Source organism: Carica papaya, chromosome 6, assembly GCF_054855325.1.
Source record: "Carica papaya isolate Zhongbai chromosome 6, ASM5485532v1, whole genome shotgun sequence".
Lineage (NCBI taxonomy): Eukaryota > Viridiplantae > Streptophyta > Magnoliopsida > Brassicales > Caricaceae > Carica > Carica papaya.
The window spans coordinates 11,259,149-11,278,074 of record NC_142314.1 but is presented as its reverse complement, the minus strand read 5'-3'; the positions used below and the strand labels follow the sequence as shown (position 1 = coordinate 11,278,074).

General features: G+C 37.8%; 1 protein-coding gene and 1 pseudogene across 3 annotated transcripts; one reads left to right on the top strand and one right to left on the bottom strand.

Annotated features, from left to right (window-relative positions):
• The window catches only part of LOC148253310 (uncharacterized), a 44,027-nt pseudogene extending 35,796 nt beyond the window's left edge, over positions 1 to 8,231 (top strand).
• Positions 8,232 to 8,456: 225 nt separating this feature from the next.
• Positions 8,457 to 10,859, bottom strand: LOC110826241 (E3 ubiquitin-protein ligase). 3 transcript variants are annotated; one of them, XM_022056849.2, is made up of 2 exons: positions 9,463 to 10,859; positions 8,457 to 8,918 (listed from the first exon to the last, which is right to left on the bottom strand). In XM_022056849.2, exons 1-2 carry the CDS (start codon positions 10,743 to 10,745, stop codon positions 8,906 to 8,908), a joined length of 1,296 nt encoding a protein of 431 aa, XP_021912541.1. In that variant the 5' UTR covers positions 10,746 to 10,859; the 3' UTR covers positions 8,457 to 8,905. The 3 variants fall into 3 exon arrangements, with proteins under 3 accessions (XP_021912541.1, XP_021912540.1, XP_021912543.1); XM_022056848.2 differs by having other exon boundaries at positions 8,457 to 8,894; XM_022056851.2 differs by lacking the exon at positions 8,457 to 8,918 and having other exon boundaries at positions 9,259 to 10,859.
• Positions 10,860 to 18,926: the final 8,067 nt, after the last annotated feature.

Genomic DNA, 18,926 nt, shown 5'->3' with positions numbered 1-18,926 from the left:
AAAAGTTGTAACTTTCCATTATATCACTTTATCTAAAAGTTACCACTTTTTATATGTCACTTCATCTAAAACTTATCACTTTTCACATGTCATTTTATCTAAAAGTTATTACTTTTCACATGTCACTTTATCTAAAAATTGTCACTTTCTGTTATGTTATTTCATTTAAAAGTTATCACTTTTCACATGTCACTTTGTTTAAAATTTGTCACTTTCCATTATATCATTTCATCTAAAAATTATTACTTTTAATTATACCACTTTATCTAAACGGTTTTCACCATTTTTCATGCCTCTTCATGTTTATTCTAGCTCATTCATCCTTATCCATCATTTTTCTATTTGACTCTAAATTATCCTTAACTTTATTATATATTTCCAAACACATATAAAGACAAAATTAAATACATCAAACATAAGAAATTAACTCGAGGTTATTTTCGAACTATCACACTAATTGTAAAGGCCTAGAACTTAAAGGTAAATAAATTTATAAATTAAACGCGGAAGCGATTAATAGAGTTAGGGTTTACATTCCTTATAGAATAATTTTGAATGTCCAATAGAGTTACAAAAATGTCTCTTCTAAAAGATAAACGAAAATTAAAGAAATAAAATTAAAAACGAATAATTAAGCACCCTAGAACAACTTTCATTAGCACTTGAAGAGAGTCCGGATAGTTAACTATTCACAGCCATCTTGCTGATCGAGATCTAGATCTTGGTCCTTTTGATCTGAAATAATTAATGAAATGGTGAGCTATACTAACCCAATAAGAATATCACACTAATCACAGATATAAAAAACTGAAGATTGGTAAAAAAAATTAGAAAAATAATTAATGGAGCTCTTACTTTATTTAAATACATTTAAAACTTGAAGACATTTGTTTAATATTAACCATAACAAGTTTTTCAAAGACAACCCATAAAAACTTATATCTATATCACTTTTCACTTTCACGCATAATAGAACAAGAAATAATAACTTTCTTTTCTTACCTAGTTACTGGTACTCCTGATGGTCCATAGGGGTGTCCCCCCTACTCGTGAACCCAATATCTAATTTTACAATTGATCGGTCGTCCCCATATCCCATCCAGTAATGGAGGCTAAACATTCAATTGCCTCGAGACCCCATCCGGTATAAGGGTAAACCATATCTCCCAAACTTTTTTGGTAAGGGACTTCTCAGTCCCATTTCACTAAAGTAACATTCACGGTAAGGTTCCCTATGTACCGGGCTCATTCGTCTTTTCCCTAGAAAACTAGCAAGTCTTTCACATACAGATTTTCATCAACAAATAACTAACAGACTCATACCAATATCTCATATCATATTCACATATCAATTAAACTACATTCATGTTGATAGTATATTACCAAAATAACCATATAAATTGATAAGGCTATTTAACTATAAATTAAGAACATATACTATACGAAAATCAAGCAAGTAGGACAGTACAAAAAAATAAACAAGAAATCAAGACAATTGTGAACTAACCAGTTCTGCCTCTATTAGTAACCTGTAATTATTTTTAGAATTTTCTAATTTTTCACAAAACACAAAATTATACATCGTTAAGCCTTAATTTACCGTAACGGAGAATAGGGTGAGGGATCCTTATCCAGATCTATGTTTCAAGATGTCAAGCTGTCTACTACGCCTCCTAACGGGTACCGGGTTCCCTGAATTTTTTTGTAAAATTCAAAACACTCGTCACATACCTAAAAATACCTCAAAAAATCTAAAATTAGTGTCCAAAACTCATTTCGGCCAATTTTAAGGTTTTGGCACGACGTCGTCGCCGTGCTCTAGCGCTGGCTCTGTTGCCCACAGTGGCAGTTCGCCTCGACCTAGCTGGTTTTGGCCGGTTTTAGCTGTATCCTTATGGGAAAACATGTTAGGGGCCTCGGTTGGCTAGAAAATAACAAAAAAACCGAACCTACTAGCAGAGGGGACCTCCAGGTGCAGCGGCTCTACCGGTCCTCCTTCGGGCTGAGGTTCTTTTTTCAGCTACCCTGCACATAAAAGAACGGTGAACACAATAATCGAAAAATCACGTAAAACAGAAATCGAAAAGGGGCTCATCGGAGGGATTTTGAGATTTTAGCGCAGCAACTCTGCCGGGTTTTGCCTGCGATTTTCGGCTTACCCATCATCCATCTTACTCCAATTTGGCCACAATGATACTCGGAATCGAATTTTGAGCGGGTAGGGAGAATTTTTACCTTTTTTGGCAGTCAGTGGTAGCTCTGGTGTAACACCCCAAGTGTATTATTATTATTATTATTTTTTTCAATTTATTTTATTTTGTAATTATTGGAATTTTATTTGATTTTTTTATTTAATTTAATTTAATTTGATTTAATTTAATAAAAATAAAAATAATAATAATGATAAGATTGGGTAAAATATTATTCGGATTTAATTGAAATTGATTTTGGGAAAAATGGGTGAAAATTTAGATTCTAGGGGTGTTTTTGAAAAGAAAATCGAAAATCGGGGGTCAAAACACAATTTAGAAAAGTTGTGCCACGTCAGCACCACGTCAAAGCGGCCCGGTCAGCAGCCCCGGCCAACCAGGACGCGCCGCATGGCAAGAAAACGCTGACCAGGGGATGGGCCACGTGGGCGATCCGCGTGCGGGCGATCGGATGGCCCAGATCCGTTCCCACGCGCACGGACGGCCTAGATCAAACGTGCGCACGGACGACCCAGATTCACGCGCACGGACGGCCCAGATTCAATCAGGCACAGACGGCCTAGATTGCGTCGTGATGGACGGCCCAGATTTAATCCCAATTAAATCGCGATCGAACGGTCCAAATTTAATCTTGATGGACGGTTGAGATTAAAAGGCAAAGGGTATAAATACCCCCACCCACACCTGACCAAAGAAACCCTAGCCGCCAGTGCTTGCTGGAGGAGAAGAACCAGACACCGGAGGAGCCGGCCGCCGCCACCCGCCGCCGCACCAGGGAAGTTTTCGACCGCCGATCGAGGTAAATTTTCTCCCTCTCTCGTTTTTCGACACTGAGTCCGCCTATGGCCAAACCGGAGCCAAACCACCGGCCAAACGGCCGAAAAACCCAGCCGAAACCCAGCGACGCCGCCGCACCCCTCCTCGATTTTTGCCTCCGATGAGGCCCTTCCCGGCCTCTGTTTGATGCAAATTTTATACCACTGTGATCACCGTTCTTTTCTCTACAGGTTGATCGGAGCCAAACATCAAAACGCGACTCACGCCGGAGGAGCCGCCGCACCCGAGAGCACCGCCGCCGGTAAGTTTTAATTTTTCGCAATTTTTCGGCCCACCGAGGGCCCTAGGGTTGTTCTATCGCAGGGACCGATGCAAGAGTGGCCAAATTCGATCGAAAACGGCCAACCCGAGGCAAATTGCTGCCACAAGCGGCGGCGCCGTCACCGGAGCACGGCGGAGCCGCCGTGCCAGAATTGCGATATTGGCCGAAAGGGGCCCTAGGTCTAATTTGGGATTTTTTGGGACACGTGCAGGTACCAGTAATGCGTTTCAATTTTTCGAGAAAAAAATTTAGAAAAAATTAGGGACAGCCTGTAGGCACACTGTAGAGCCGTATTCAGACCCTCAAATAAGTAAGGACCCCTCACCCTATTTCCTATCACAGTATTAAAGCTAAATAAATAATTAAACTGTACTGTGTGACTTTATAAATGTATAATTGATTAAAGTTGCCAATGGAGCCCGAGTCTGATACATTGTTGGTCTGTTATCATTTGATTTAATTTTCAGTATTAAATGCAACATGATATTTGATATAATTATATTATGGTCTCGTATGCATGAATCATGGTTTCTTTTATTATGGTTTGTATTATGATGAATTTGATACTGTGTTGTCTTGTTTGGTGTCCATTACTGGTTTATATGTTGTGTGTGTTTGGATGATTGAAACCAAGAAAAATGGGCAAATAGGTTATGTGAATTGATAAATGGATAATGTGAACAGTCTGACTAGATATCTTGGGAGATGGTGGACGGACCGGGTCTGTAGGGAACCCTACCGAGAACGTGGTCTCTCATACCGGACGGGGTATGGAGACCTTCTGTGTTTTGGCACCTATACCGGACGGGGTATGAGGACGGCCCATTTCACCCTCATACCGGACGGGGTATTGAGGTTCATGGTTTTGGTGCCCATACCGGACGGGGTATGGGAACGGCTCTGGAATCAAGTTATAAATGTTAAGGGTTCACGGGTAGCGGGACCCCTATGGATCCCCATGGATACTAGTAGGCTGGTAAATGAAGAAAATGTATTGTTTAATGATTGAAATGCAAAGGTGTGGTAAGTATTATGTTATACAGTTCATATGATTTCATAATGATGATAATGTTATTGCTTTCATATGTTGTTTTATGGATCTCACCGAGGTAAGTGGACAGTAAAGGTTTTTATGTTAATAAACGAGTTTATTATAAATTATGCTCCATTGGTCTTTTTTGTGTTTTTTACTCACCTTTACCTCCTTGGCGGTGAGATAGTGTGATGTCTTTACTGGGCTGGTGTAGCTCATTCCTTATTTAACCATTTCAGATCAGGAAGACATTGTTCCCGATCCCGTTCCGCATGAAGACGGCGAAGGGGACGCCTAAAGACTCCGTAGTTATATTTATAGTTCTTATTTTTGAGTATCTCTTTTAATTAGTTTGTTCTTTTATATTTTGAGCATGTTTTTAGTTTTTTTGTGTAAGGGATGTTAATCAAAATTTTTATTACGCTTCCGGATTTGACATTTTTAATACACATATTTCATTCTAAATTTTCGGGGCCGTTACATCCGGTGTGGCGGCAGTTGACGGTCGGCCTCCTTCTCCGATATCTAGTTCTTCTTCTCCGGCAGGGGTTGGCGGCTAGGGTTTAGGTGCCTGTATGATGCGAAGTATTTATAACCATCTCGTATTGATATGGACCGTCCATCGCGATCGATCTCATCCGTCCGATTGCGCCTAATGAGCAAACAAATCTGGGCCATCAATGCGCATGGGATCGATCCTGGGTCGTCCGATCGCAGGACACGCAGATCGCCAACGTGGCCTCCCACGTGGCACCGACATCAGGGCACTTTGTCACGCGGCGCGCTCCGGTTCGTCGAGACTGCTGACTAGTCAGTTCTACCTGACCGAACTTTCTCTATTTGCACTTTAACCCATATGTTGTTAATTTTTCTTTTAAAAATATCATCAAAACCTAAATTTTCACCTATTTTTTTAAAATTATTTTGGATCTCGTCTCTAATTTATTTTTTCTCAAAATTCTATTTAAATAAAAATAAAATAAATTAATTAATTATTTTAAATTAATAATTAACTAATAAAAATTTTATTTCGAGTCGTTTTTCGGGTCCGGCTATTGCACTAATATTAGTTAAACAATTATAATGATAAATTTATTCCTAATTCTGTAACATAATATTTTATATTAAAATATTTTACATATTAAGTTTTACTAAATATTGTATTATTTTTATTACATTAAAAATATTTTTGTTGAAAGTAATTTTCAAACATTTTTACCGGTTATTTGGTTGTAGCCTTTCGCTAAAGCAATTTACAGTCAAATAAAAAAAATTAAAATAATTTTAGCCAAATTGAAAGCTAAAATATGCCTTTTTAATTATATAAACATTATAGGTTGGAGATGGATCTTATCAAAAACCCAAATCCCCCCCACCTACACTATATAGAGTCCAAACCCAGACAACTCATTTGGTTTATTATATTAATATTAATATAATTATATTTACATTAAAAAAATTAAAATATATTTATTAATATAGATAATAATATATTAATTATATTTATGAATATGAAAACTTTTTTATCAACATCAATTATTAGTCCTACTGAATAAAATAGAACGAGAGAATTTCATTCAATATCTGAATATCACATCTTATGTCTCGAAGTTATGGTTTTCATTAGTGCAAATTCAATCACTAAAATTTTAGGGAAGAAGTTTCTGATCTACAATATATTAATATTTATTATATTTATTATATTATATTTAGTAATAAAAAATTAATATATATATATATGTATAACAGGTCTGAGTTTAGATAAATTTTTAAAAACCAAACCTTGAATTTGCTCAAACTCACTCTTGTTTTCTACTAACTTAAACTCAGACTTTGCTGAGTAAGATTTTAGTTTTTTTTTTTTTTTTTTACTTTTAACCAGCTTCTTGTTAAAATTTTAATTCAACAAATCACCAAGATTCAATGGGTAACAAAAAAAGAAATATTACTAACTATTCGATTTCGATTGTAAACAATAAAAGATGAAAATTCATATAATCAATTTGCATGCGGGAGATTAACAAAGGAAAATGAGTGAGATTAGAAATCTATTAGTAATTGTATTTGTTGAAATAATATAAGTTTTTATTTTACATTTTGTTACGATAATTCCTTATAAGCATACTTATAAGAATTATTTTATTTCGATGAACCCAATAAATAGAAGAAACCAGTTACGAACAATAAAGAATATTATAACAAAATAAGGAGAAAATTATACATTTTTTTTATTTGAATATTTTTTATTATTTACCTACAAATAAATATAAATTTATTTTAATTGACTACTAATTAACGGTATTAATTAATTATTCGAGATAAGATCAAATTATCTAATATAAGTAGGGCTAAAACTCTAATTTAACGAAAAAAACTGTGTTGAATTAGATTGAAACAAGAGGTGATTGAGCATAAAATATCATTTATAAATAAAATAAAAAACTAAAAATTAGATATTTTTGACAAATGACTTGTATTGTAATCAATAAATAATATCTATTGTTTCATTTATTAATAAATAAAATACTTTTAAAATAAAAATATAATATTACTCCATCATCACTAATTTTATATTTATTGTGAATCATTAAACAAATATTTATTTTAAACTTTAAGTTAAATTTTATATAAATAAAGATAAATAATAATATTTAAATCATTATATAAGTTTCGTTATTTCTATATTTATTTTTAATTTATAATACAATTAATTAAGCAAGTTTTACCAGATACTTAAAAACAGTTTTAACACATCTGCTAGCTAAGAGGCAACAGGGGATGCACATCCGCCGCCAAATGGACGCTAAGCTTCATCTCTTATACGCAAATAAGTCAGTCAAAGAGAAAGCTTTGTGAACGTGTTGATTAGCTTCCAAAAAAAAAAAAAAAACCAAGCCGTTGGAAAGAATAAAACAAGAGAAGCTTATACTTGTCCTCTTCTTCTGGTTTAATATAACCAAGTTCTCTCTTATCTTCATCTAAGTTCTCTACACCGTCTTACCCAAATCAGAAAGCCAAATGGGGCAAAAGATGGGTCTTCTCCTTCTCCTACATCATTCCAGGAAAGGCAATACCTGCAAGCTTTCCTAGAGTCCACGGTTCCTTCCTCTGCAATCAGCTGCAGAAAGTAGACAACAATTTGGCTGGTATTGTCTCAGTCTTACGCTCTGCTGGTTCTGGTTTTCAGGGAATAACTACACTACTTTATGGCTTGGAGATTGCAAGCCTGGGTTATGGATGAATATGATATCAAGGATGGATGCTCTTTACTGTTTGATAGTAAGATAGGAGATTTTGATGGAAAAGAGGAAAAGTCTTGGCGCTATACACAATCACAAAGACATAGATGAGGATATTGAGCTTGTAGTGCCATCAATTGTTTTTGAAAACTGCATCATGGTTTGGATGCTACTGATCAGATAGAGGCAAGGGACTTGTACTGGGAAGCTGTTTCTGACGTGTATAGCAAGGGGTTCGATAGAGCAGAGTTGTTATTGAGGTGTGTTGAGAAGAACCCATTCGTTGGGGAACCACACATTATCTGACAAAAGAGAATTTTGAGGAGGCTGAGAGAGTGGCTGAAAAAGGAGTTAACACTCTTGGAGGGGTTTAGATCTCTTGGGCTGGGGTTTTGTTGATCAAGGCTAAAGAGAAATCTTGGCATGGGATATCCTCAATCTAGGATTAGTTAAATAAAACTGTTTCATTATGTAGTGCAATGAAACAAGGTGCCTAATATGTTTATGACTAGTTTCTTTTTCCTAACAGTGACGAAGTTCACTATGCTGCAGTTTGCATCGGGAGATCCAGGATATACTTGGTTGTTTCTTCCGGATTACTAGGATGTATGAAAATTATTAAACAAAAGGCCTATAAATGCTTTATAATTCTTTCAGAAGGGCATCTTCTAATGGAAGCAGTAGTTAGTTGAATCTCTGCATAAACTGTAAATTCGAGCAAGTGACAAATAGACATAGATCATGCAACTAAGGAAGCTGCACGTAAAATACTTGCAACCAGAGGTCAGACAACCAAAAATATACACAGATCTTTAGATATAGCTCCAATTCAAGTGGAGAAGCTTTCAATTAAAGAGTAAAAGATGAGTGAACAATGAATTAAGCACTCATAAATTTGTTCTTGATGCTCTATTGCAGAGAGGGAAAGAAGTATTAGATGTTGCTTTCTTAGATCACATCACACAAATTACTGGACAGGCTACTGTCTGAGGACCCTTAACAGACTCCTTGTTTATTTCATTGGACCAAAGGCTGCATATTTTCTTGCTTTTTTAAGCAATACCCATGTATTGCTACCTTCCTTCACCTAAGAATTGCACATTTGATCTGGCAAGCTAATAAAAAAGAACCATGGCAAGCCCTCAATCTCTATACACTGTATAAGAACAGACTACATGTAATACCCATGTATTGCTACCTTCCTTCACCTCAGAATTGCACATTTGATCTGGCAAGCTAATAAAAAAGAACCATGGCAAGCCCTCAATCTCTATACACTGTATAAGAACAGACTACATGTCTTCAAAGCTTTCCTGATGCAAGGTTAACCAGGTCTTCTGTTTAAATTATTCCAAATGTACAGCAAAGAAGAGGAAGCAATGAATTAGACCATATACTTGGTTCCTCTATTAGTCTTCATATTAAAGATCTAAAATTAACGTTTAAACAAATGCAAGAAATATATCAAATGAATGACTGCCAAAACTGAAGATCTAGAAACTCCTAACCATCCAGAGAGGATGCTTTTGCAAGATTTTTGAGGACTTACAGAAATAAGAGAGGTTAAGCCCATCACTAATACAAACCTAGTAATGATATTAGCCATCTCTTAATTAATCAAGTTCAGCTCTTAATGGATTTTAATGAATGAAGAAATTGTGTTCTGCAATTGTAGCATCCAAAAAAAGCAATAATAAGACTGTTATACATATTTTTGTTCAACTATATTGGACAAACAAACAAGGACATCAAGAGAAGTCTCCTGCAACATCCAAGATGAATATATACTGCACTTTATGCGTTTTACTTAATATATAAGAGTAGACCATTTGCAGAACATACCAAAAGAAAACTAGAATGAGTAGCTATGAAGTATTTTACCTAACAAGGCCTAAGTTTAGGATCCCCCAAGAAGTTTGTGGCCATGATTTCTCTTTAGCTTTCATCAAAAGAACCCTAGACCAAGCAATCCACCCTTCCCACGACATCCTCTTGTCCCAAGGACTACCCCACTCCAACAACAGGGTCAACCCCTTCTCGGCCTCTTTCTGAGCCTCTTCAAATTTTCCTTGTGATAAATAAACTTGACCCAGCACCACATGCGGCTCTCCAACAAATGGGTTTTTCTCAATACACCTCATCAACAAATCCTCGGCTCCTTCCAACCCTCTCTTAGACATAATATCACAAACACCTTCCCAATACAAGTCCCTTGCCTCTATCTGCTCCTTTGCATCCAAAACCCTAGTGCAGAACTCAAAAACTGGAGGTACCACAAGGTTTATCTCCTCATCTCTCTCCTTTCTCACCTCAACATCACCAACCCATCTCCTCTCTTCAATTAAAATCTCTTCCTCCCTAACTATCAAACTGTAAATCGCCCCCATCCTGGATATTGAATTCATCCACAGCCCAGGCTTTCCATCTCCAGGCCACAGAGCGACATGATTGTTCCCTGAAAATTCAAGCCGCCCATCGAAGTTATCGAACAGTATATCTTGAAAACCAAATAATTGGTCACTGAAATCAGCTACGGTCATCAAAAGGAAAACGGCAACCATCCTTCTCGTGACCAGAACATCTTCTCCAGTCTTTATATGCTTCACTACAATCCCAGTTTCAGGTAAAATTGAAGTCAATTTCTTCCTCCAAACTTCTTCTTTGTCGAAGAATCCCTTCTCCCTCGCATTCTTCAATGAAATCTCCGAAAACCGGAGGTGGTCGAGAAGCTCGGTATCAGAATATGTGAAGAGAAGATCGTCATGGATCAAAGACTGCCTTGGGACAATACAAAACAAGTGAATCAAACGCTCAGCGGCCTCACCAACATAACTTTTGACAACATCTCGACCCGTAGAAGGATCGAAGATAGCGAGGTTTACATAAGAGTTGGAGTAGGCAGAGTGAAAGAGACCGCAAAGACAGACAGAATCCGGTGCATTCCATATCTTAAGAATGCGGTAAATGTCAACCAGATGGTCCAGAAAACTGCCATGCTTGTGCCAGCACTCACCCGCACCAACAGAGCGCAAAAGAGCGACAAGAGAAGGCAGGTTGTCATCGACCTTGTGGAGCTCGCCGCGAAGGAAGGGACGTGCAGAGTCTAAGAGAGTTTCGATGTATTGCGATTGCTGGCATGGTGCTGGAGAGAGTGAAGAAGGCATGATTTTTTGTTTTCCGTCGAGAAGTGGTGACAGAGAAGATGTGATGGAAGAAAATAAGCGTGTTAGAATTTGATTCTGGAAGAGAGATGGCGCAGCAGATGTTTACTGGTTTTTGACCTTATCAGTTTATATATATAATAAATATTTTATTTATTTATTTTTATTTTTTAATTAATTATTTATTTATTTGGGTATTTATTTAATTTAATTTAATTTAATTCAATGAAAATAAAAATAATTATAATGATAAAATTGGGTAAAAATATTATTTGGATTTAATTGAAATTGATTTTGGGAAAAAGGGGTGAAATTTTGGATTCTGGGGGTATTTTTGAAAAGAAAATCGGAAACCGGGGGTCAAAATGTAATTTAAAAAAGTTGTGCCACATCAGCACCACGTCAGCAGCCACGTCAGCGGCCCGGTCAGCAGCCCCGACCAACCAGAACGCGCCGCGTGGCAAGGACACGCTGACCAGGGGACGGGCCACGGGGGCAATCCGCGTGCGTGCGATCGGACGACCCAGATCCATTCCCACGCGCACGGACGGCCCAGATTCACGCGCACGGACGGCCCAGATTCAATCAGGCACGGACGGCCCAGATTGCATTGCGATGAACGGCCCAGATTTAATCCCAATTAAATTGCGATCGAACGGCCCAGATTCAATCTTGATGGCCGGTCAAGATTAAAAGGCAAAGGGTATAAATACCCCCACCCACACCTGACCAAAGAAACCCTAGCCGCCAATGCTCGCCGGAGAAGAAGAACCAGACGCCGGAGGAGCTGACCGCCGCCACCCGCCGCCGCACCGGGGAAGTTTCCGACCGCCGATCGAGGTAATTTTTCTCCCCCTTGCTCGTTTTTCGACGCTGAGTCCGCCTATGGCCAAACCGGAGCCAAACCACCTGCCAAACGGCCGAAAAACTCAGCCGAAACCCAGCGGTGCTGCCGCGTCCCTCCTCGATTTTTGCCTCCGATGAGGCCCTTCCCGACCTCTGTTTGATGCAAATTTTATACCACTGTGATCACCGTTCTTTTCTCTACAGGTTGATCAGAGCCAAACATCAAAATGCAACTCACGCCGGAGGAGCTGCCGCACCCGAGAGCACCACCGCCGGTAAGTTTCAGTTTTTCGTGATTTTTCGGCCCACCGAGGGCCCTAGGGTTGTTCTATCGTAGGAACCGATGCAAGCGTGGCCGAATTCGGCCGAAAATGGCCAACTTGAGGCGAATCGCCGCCGCAAACGGCAGCGCCGTCGCCGGAGCACGGCGGAGCCGCCGTGCCGGAATTGCGATATTGGCCGAAAGGGGCCCTAGGTCTAATTTGGGATTTTTTGGGACACGTACAGGTACTAGTAGTGCGTTTCAGCTCCCCGGAAAAAAATTCAGGGAAAATTAGGGACAGCCTGTAGGCGCACTGTAGAGCCGTATTCAGACCCCGAAACAAGTAAGGACCCCTCACCCTATTTCCTATCACGGTATTAAAGTTCAATAAATGATAAAACGGTATTTCATGAATCAATAGATGTGTGAAATTGTTTAAGGTCGCTAATGGAGCCCGAGTCTGGTGTATTTGTCGGTCAATTGTTGTTTGTTCTATTTTACAGTTTTGAATGCAGTATGATGTCTGATGTTTTCATTTCATAGTTTCGTGTGCATATATCATTGTTCTATTGATTATGGGCTGAATGACTGAGAACCCGATGTACTGTGTTGTCTTGTTTGGCATAAACTACTGGTTTGCATGTTTGTGTGTGATTTGATGATGGTGACTGAGGAAAAAAGGAATAAAAGGTTACGTGAATTGATAAATGGATAATTTGGACAGCTTGACTAGATATCCTAGGAGATGGTGGACGGACCGGGTCCGTAGGGAACCCTACCGGGAACGTGACCTCTTATATCGGACGGGGTATGGAGACCTTCTGTATTTTGGCGCCCATACCGGACGGGGTATGGGGACGGCCCGTTTCTCCCTCATACCGGACGGGGTATTGAGGTTCATGGTTTTGGCGCCCATACCGGATGGGGTATGGGGACGGCTCTGGAATCAGGTTATAAATGTTAAGGGTTCACGGATAGCGGGACCCCTATGGATCCCCATAGATACTAGTAGGCTGGTAAATGAGGAAAATGTATTGTTTAATGATTGAGATGCAAAGGCGTGGTAAGTATTTTGTTATACAGTTCATATGATTTCATGATGATGATAATGTTATTGCTTTCATATGTTATTTTATGAACCTCACCGAGGTAAGTGGACAGTAAAGGTTTTTATGTTAATAAACGAGTTTATTATAAATCATGCTCCATTGGTCTGTTGTGTTTTCTACCCACCTTTACTTCCGTGGCAGTGAGATAGTGTGATGTCTTTACTGGGCTGGTGTAGCTCACTCATTATTTAACCATTTCAGATCAGGAAGACGTTGTTCCCGAGCCCGTTCCGCAGGAAGACGGCGAAGGGGATGCCTAAGGACTCCGTAGTTATATTTATAGTTCTTATTTTCGAGTATCTCTTTTAGTTAGTTTGTTCTTTTATACTTTGAGCACGTTTTTTGTTTTAGTGTAAGGGATGTTAATCAAAATTTTTATTACACTTCCGCATTTGATATATTTAATATATATATTTCATTTTAAATTTTCGGGGCCGTTACATGAGGCAGGACTGAATTTTTTAAAAAGTTTTTCACTAGCTGCCAATTTTAATTTGGTTTTTTAAATTTTAATAGTTGGTTGGTTTTATTTTAGTTTTTATCAGATAGCGACGGCCGATTCTTGGCGGGGGTGGGAAACGTAAATTATGGGAACGGCTCTCATCTATCGTTAAAGAATAAAGTAATACATACATATATATATATATATATATGATGTAGCTGCTATTAAATATATAAAAAATACATACATACTTGTTGCAGCTTCATTTTATTAAATAAATTTTTTAATTAAAATTTTAAAATATGACTTAATTAATTTATGTATTAAATATTATGAGATTTTTTTTTAAAAGTAAGAGTACTGTTTTAAACCTTTATATAGAGAAAATTATTTAATAGATAACCATTCTTGTATTTATTTATAATCAACTAAATAAATAAATAAATAGAATTATTATTTTAAATAAAGTAATTTTTAAAAAAATTTCTTGAAAGCACAAATTTTCTATTTATCTAAACTATTTTAATAAAATATTTATTGAAAGCATGTGTTGATTCTTAAAAATATTAAATGATTGATTATGAACAACTGTGCCAATTGATTTTTAAAAATATTTACAAAGCCATTGAGATGGGCATGAGAAAGATGAGATGGGCAAGAGAAATATCTGAAATAACAATGACTTGAAATTTTGTTTATTACTATTTGGGTTAATAATAAATAGTTTTTTCTTTTCGAATATGTAACAACTCTGAAATATCTAAAAAAATAAATTATAATTTAATTGTAGAAGTGAAATAAATAGTTAAGGTTTACATTTCTCACACGTAAATTTAAAATTCTAAATAGTATTACGAGAATTAACATTTTGAAAGAAATACGAAAAAAATAAATAAATAAATGAAAAATAAATAAAACTGGTATCCTACTTGCAACCCTCTTATGTATCGGGTTCTGGATCCTGATCCTCTTGATTTAAAATTATTAAATAAGGAATGAGATGCACTAGTCCAGTAAGAATATCACGCTACTCACCGACACAGAAATAAAGTTTGGTAAAAAATCAAAACTAATAGAGTATTTAATTAAACAAATATATTTATTAATAATAAAACAATTTACCATCCACTTACCGCAGCGAGATTTATAAAGACAACCTATATAGACAATAATATAGCATTTATCATGATTCCATATGCAATTAGTAACATGCATACATTATAAATCCATATTCAATAAATCAAACAATAACATTTCATTTTATCGGTCTACTGGTATTCATAGGGGTTCATAGGGATGCCTCCGGTACGCGTGAACCCATTTTCTTCAACATTCTCAATTAAAAGACTGTCCCCATACCCCGACCGGTATGAGTGTCAAACCACTAAACCTCAATACCACGTCCGATATGAGGATGAAACGGGTCGTCCCCATATCTCGTCCAGTATGAGTGCCAAATTACCAAGTCTCGATACCCCGTCTGGTATGAGACAACGTTTATGGTGGGGTTCCTTATTATACCTGATCCGTCCACCATCTCTCAAGATATCCAGTAATGTTTTCGTTTTATCCATTCACTTAATCACACAATTTTTTCGTTTTCCTTTAGTCTCCATTTTTCAAATCAACTATAATCACATAAACAAACAAACATGCATCAAGGAATACAATCATATCTCAGTTTTTCAATTTAACAGTAGTCACGTAAGGCAGGAATACATGCATTCAAACCATAAAATCGATAAATCAGATACTATCATGTATTTAAACTGTTAAATAAATCAATAAAAATCAACAGAGAATAATTTTCGGTTCTAGCTTCATTAGTAACCCGTAATTAATTATACATATTTTCTAAATTTCATGAAATACCATATTATTTAAAATTAAACTTCAACTCCATAATAGATGATATGGTGAGAGATTCTTATTCAATTTAATGCCCGGAAAGTTAAACTATTGACTGCGCCTACTAGCAGTCCCCGTATTCCCTGAATTTTTCTTCGAAAATTAAAACGCGCTATAAGTACCTAAAAATATTCCAAAATCAGCCTTAAGGTTAAATTTTGGTCAATTCTGGAATTTCGACATGGGGGCCCCGCCGCTGCGCTGTTTTCAACCGATTTTACATTGATCTCTGTGAGAAAACACGTTAAGGGGCCTCAATTGACTGAAAAAATACAAAAAATTGAAACTCACAGGCGGCAAGGCTCTCTGGTGCGGCTCCTCCGGCTCACATTACGGTTGGCTGTTTTCCTCCGGTCAACCTATAGAGAAGGAAACGTTGATCACAATGGTGAAAAAATTACACCGAATGAGAATCGGGAAGGGCCTCATCGGAGACGATTTGTGAAATTCCCTGCGGCAGTGGCGCCGGACTTTACCCGCGATTTTCGGTCAATCAACCAGTGTTTTTACTTCGATTTAACCATAGGGGTATTTAAAATTGAATTCCCAGCAAATGAAGAAATTTTTACCTTTTTTGGCAGTTGGAAGTAGCTCTGGCACGGCAGCGGGTGGCGACGACTCTCCTTCCCGACGACTAGGTCTTCTTTTCCGGCGAGGGTGGCTAGCGGCTAGGGTTAGGGTTTGATATAAAGGGGGTTATTTATGTCTGTCTCTATTTAATCTGGACCGTCCATCACGTTTGATTTTAACCGTCCGATCACGATTAAATAGAAAATGAATCTGGATCGTTCATCGCGATCTAATTTGGACTGTCTGATTGCGTTTAAATCTGGTTTTCGATCACGTTTAGGGAGGGAACGCATCTAGGTCGTCTGTGGGCGCAGGAACGGATCTGGGTTGTTCAATCGCAGGCATGCGGATCGTCTGCATGGCCTCCAACATGGCACCGCGTCAGCATCTGTTGCCACGCAGTGCATCTTGGTTCGTCGGAGCTGTTGACCGAGCATCCTACGTGGTAAAACTTTTTTAAATTGTATTTTGACCTCTAGTTTCTGATTTTTCTTTCAAAAATATCTCCAAAACCCAAATTTTCACCTCTTTTCCCAATATTGTTTTCAATTTCTTCATCCATCACATTTTCTTTATTTTTACACTATATTAAAATTAAAAAAATTAAAAAATTATATTTATAATTAATTTAATTTACAATTAAATTAATTTGGGCATTACAACGCTCTCCCCTTAAAAGAAATTTGGTCCCTCAAATTTGTCTCTCTCTCTCTCTCTCAATCAAATAGCTGAGGATATTGGGATCTGAAGTCTGATTCTAGCTCCCATGTGGCCTCTCTCAGTGTGTGATTCTGCCACATAATCTTAACGAATGGAATTTTCCAGTTGCGGAGTAATTTGCTCTTCCGGTTCACAATATTGACCGATACTTTCTCGTATGACACATCCTCTTGGAGGGAAAGAAGCTCGTGGGCTAAGACGTGAGAGGAATCCGGGTTGTACTTGCGTAGCATAGACACATGAAACACATTATGGACCTTGAAAAGTTCTGAAGGCAGCGCCAGTTTATAGGTTGTGGTACCAATTCTATCTAAGATCTCAAATAACCCAATAAACTGGGGGCTTAGTTTCTCCATCTTGTCAAACCTACTAATTTTCTTGAAATGAGTGACCTTAAGGAACACTCAATCACCTTTTCCAAATTCCAAATCCCTCATCTAGGTGTCCGCATAACTCTTCTGTCTGCTTTGAGTCGTCTGAATGTTCTTCCTGATCTTAATTATTTTGGCTATAGTCTCCTCTACAATATTTGGGCCGAACAGTTTCTTATCACCCACTTCTTCCCAACAGATCGGCGATCTACATGGGCGGCCATACAATGCCTCATACGGAACCATGTCAATACTTACTTGGTAATTGTTGTTATAGGCGAACTCTATCAGGGGTAGATGGTCATCCTAATAGCCCCCAAAGTCAAGAACATAAGCTCAGAGTATATCCTCAAGTGTACGGATTGTCCTTTCTAACTGTTCATTAGTTTAAGAGTAGAATGCAATACTAAGGGACAGTTTCGTTCTCATGGCTTGCTGAAAGGTAGACCAGAATCGAGAAATGAACCTGGAGTGCCTGTCGGATGCTACTATCACTAGAACTCTATGTAATCTGACTATTTCCCGAATGTACATTCTTACCAACTTGTACAAGGAATCGGTCATCCTGATGGCCAAGAAGTGGGAAGACTTGGTAAGCCGGTCAACAATTACCCAAATGACATCATGTCCTGAGCGTACCTTAGGCAATCCTGTCATAAAATCCATGGTGATATGTTCCCACTTCCACTCCAGAATTGGTAATGGCTGAAGTAGCCCATCTGGGCGTTGATGCTCTGTCTTGACCTGCTGACATACTAAACACTTAGAAACAAAGTCAGTTATATCTCTTTTCATTTCGTTCTACCAAAATTGGGGTCGCATACTTTGATACATCTTAGTAATTTCGGGATGCATGGCAAATTTTGAGCTATGGGCCTCTGTCATGATGTCCATTTTCAACTCATTGTCACCTATAACACACACTTTGTCCTGAAATCTGAGTAACCCATTAGCAAAGACTTGGAATTCTGAGTTAACTCCTTGTTCTGCATCTTTCTTGAGTGCTACTATGGTGGAATCGACGGATTAAGCTTCTTTTATTCTCTGAATTAACTCCGACTGAACAGTCAGGTGGCTCAAACATGTGACTCTTTTCAAGTCCTAAAGTCGAACCTGTTGTGCAGTCCCTATCTGCCTGCATTCTGAAACCATCAAATGAACTAATGCACCTGCGTTTTTCATACTGAGTGCGTCGGCTACCATGTTGCCTTTACCTGGGTAATACATGATATCACAATCATAGTCTTTGAGGAGTTCTATCCATCTTCTCTAACGCATGTTGTGATCTTTTTGAGTGAATATGTGTTTCAATCTCTTATGATTGGTATAAATATGAAAAGTCCATCCATACAAATAATGGCGCAAAGTCTTCAATGCATGAATAATTGCGGCAAGTTCTAAGTCATAGGTAGGGTAGTTTTTCTCATGACTCTTCAACTGCTGAACTCATAGTGTAACACCCGAAATTTATTTTTTTTTATAATTTAGGATTTTATTCTAAATGTAATAAAATAATTTTTCAATTATTTTTATTTTTATTTTAATTTAGAATAAAAATGAAATAAAATTGATGGACGATGAAATTGAAAGCAATTTTGGAGAAAAAAGGTAAAAATTTAGGTTCTGATGGTATTTTTAAAAGAAAAATAAAAAGCCAGAGGTCAAAATACAATTTTTTAAAAAATTACCACGTAGGATGCCCAGTCAGCAGTCCTGACCAACCTGGATACGCCAGGTGATAATAGGCGCTGACGCGATGCCACGCGGGCGATCTGCATGCCCACGATCGAACGACCCAGGTATGTTCTCGCGCGCACGGACGACCTGGATGCACTCCCTCCCAAATGCAATCGAACGGCCAGATTCAAATGCGATTGGACGGTTCAGATTAGATCGTGATAGATGGCGTAGATTGGATCGTGATGAACGGTCCAGATTCACTCCCTATTTAATCAC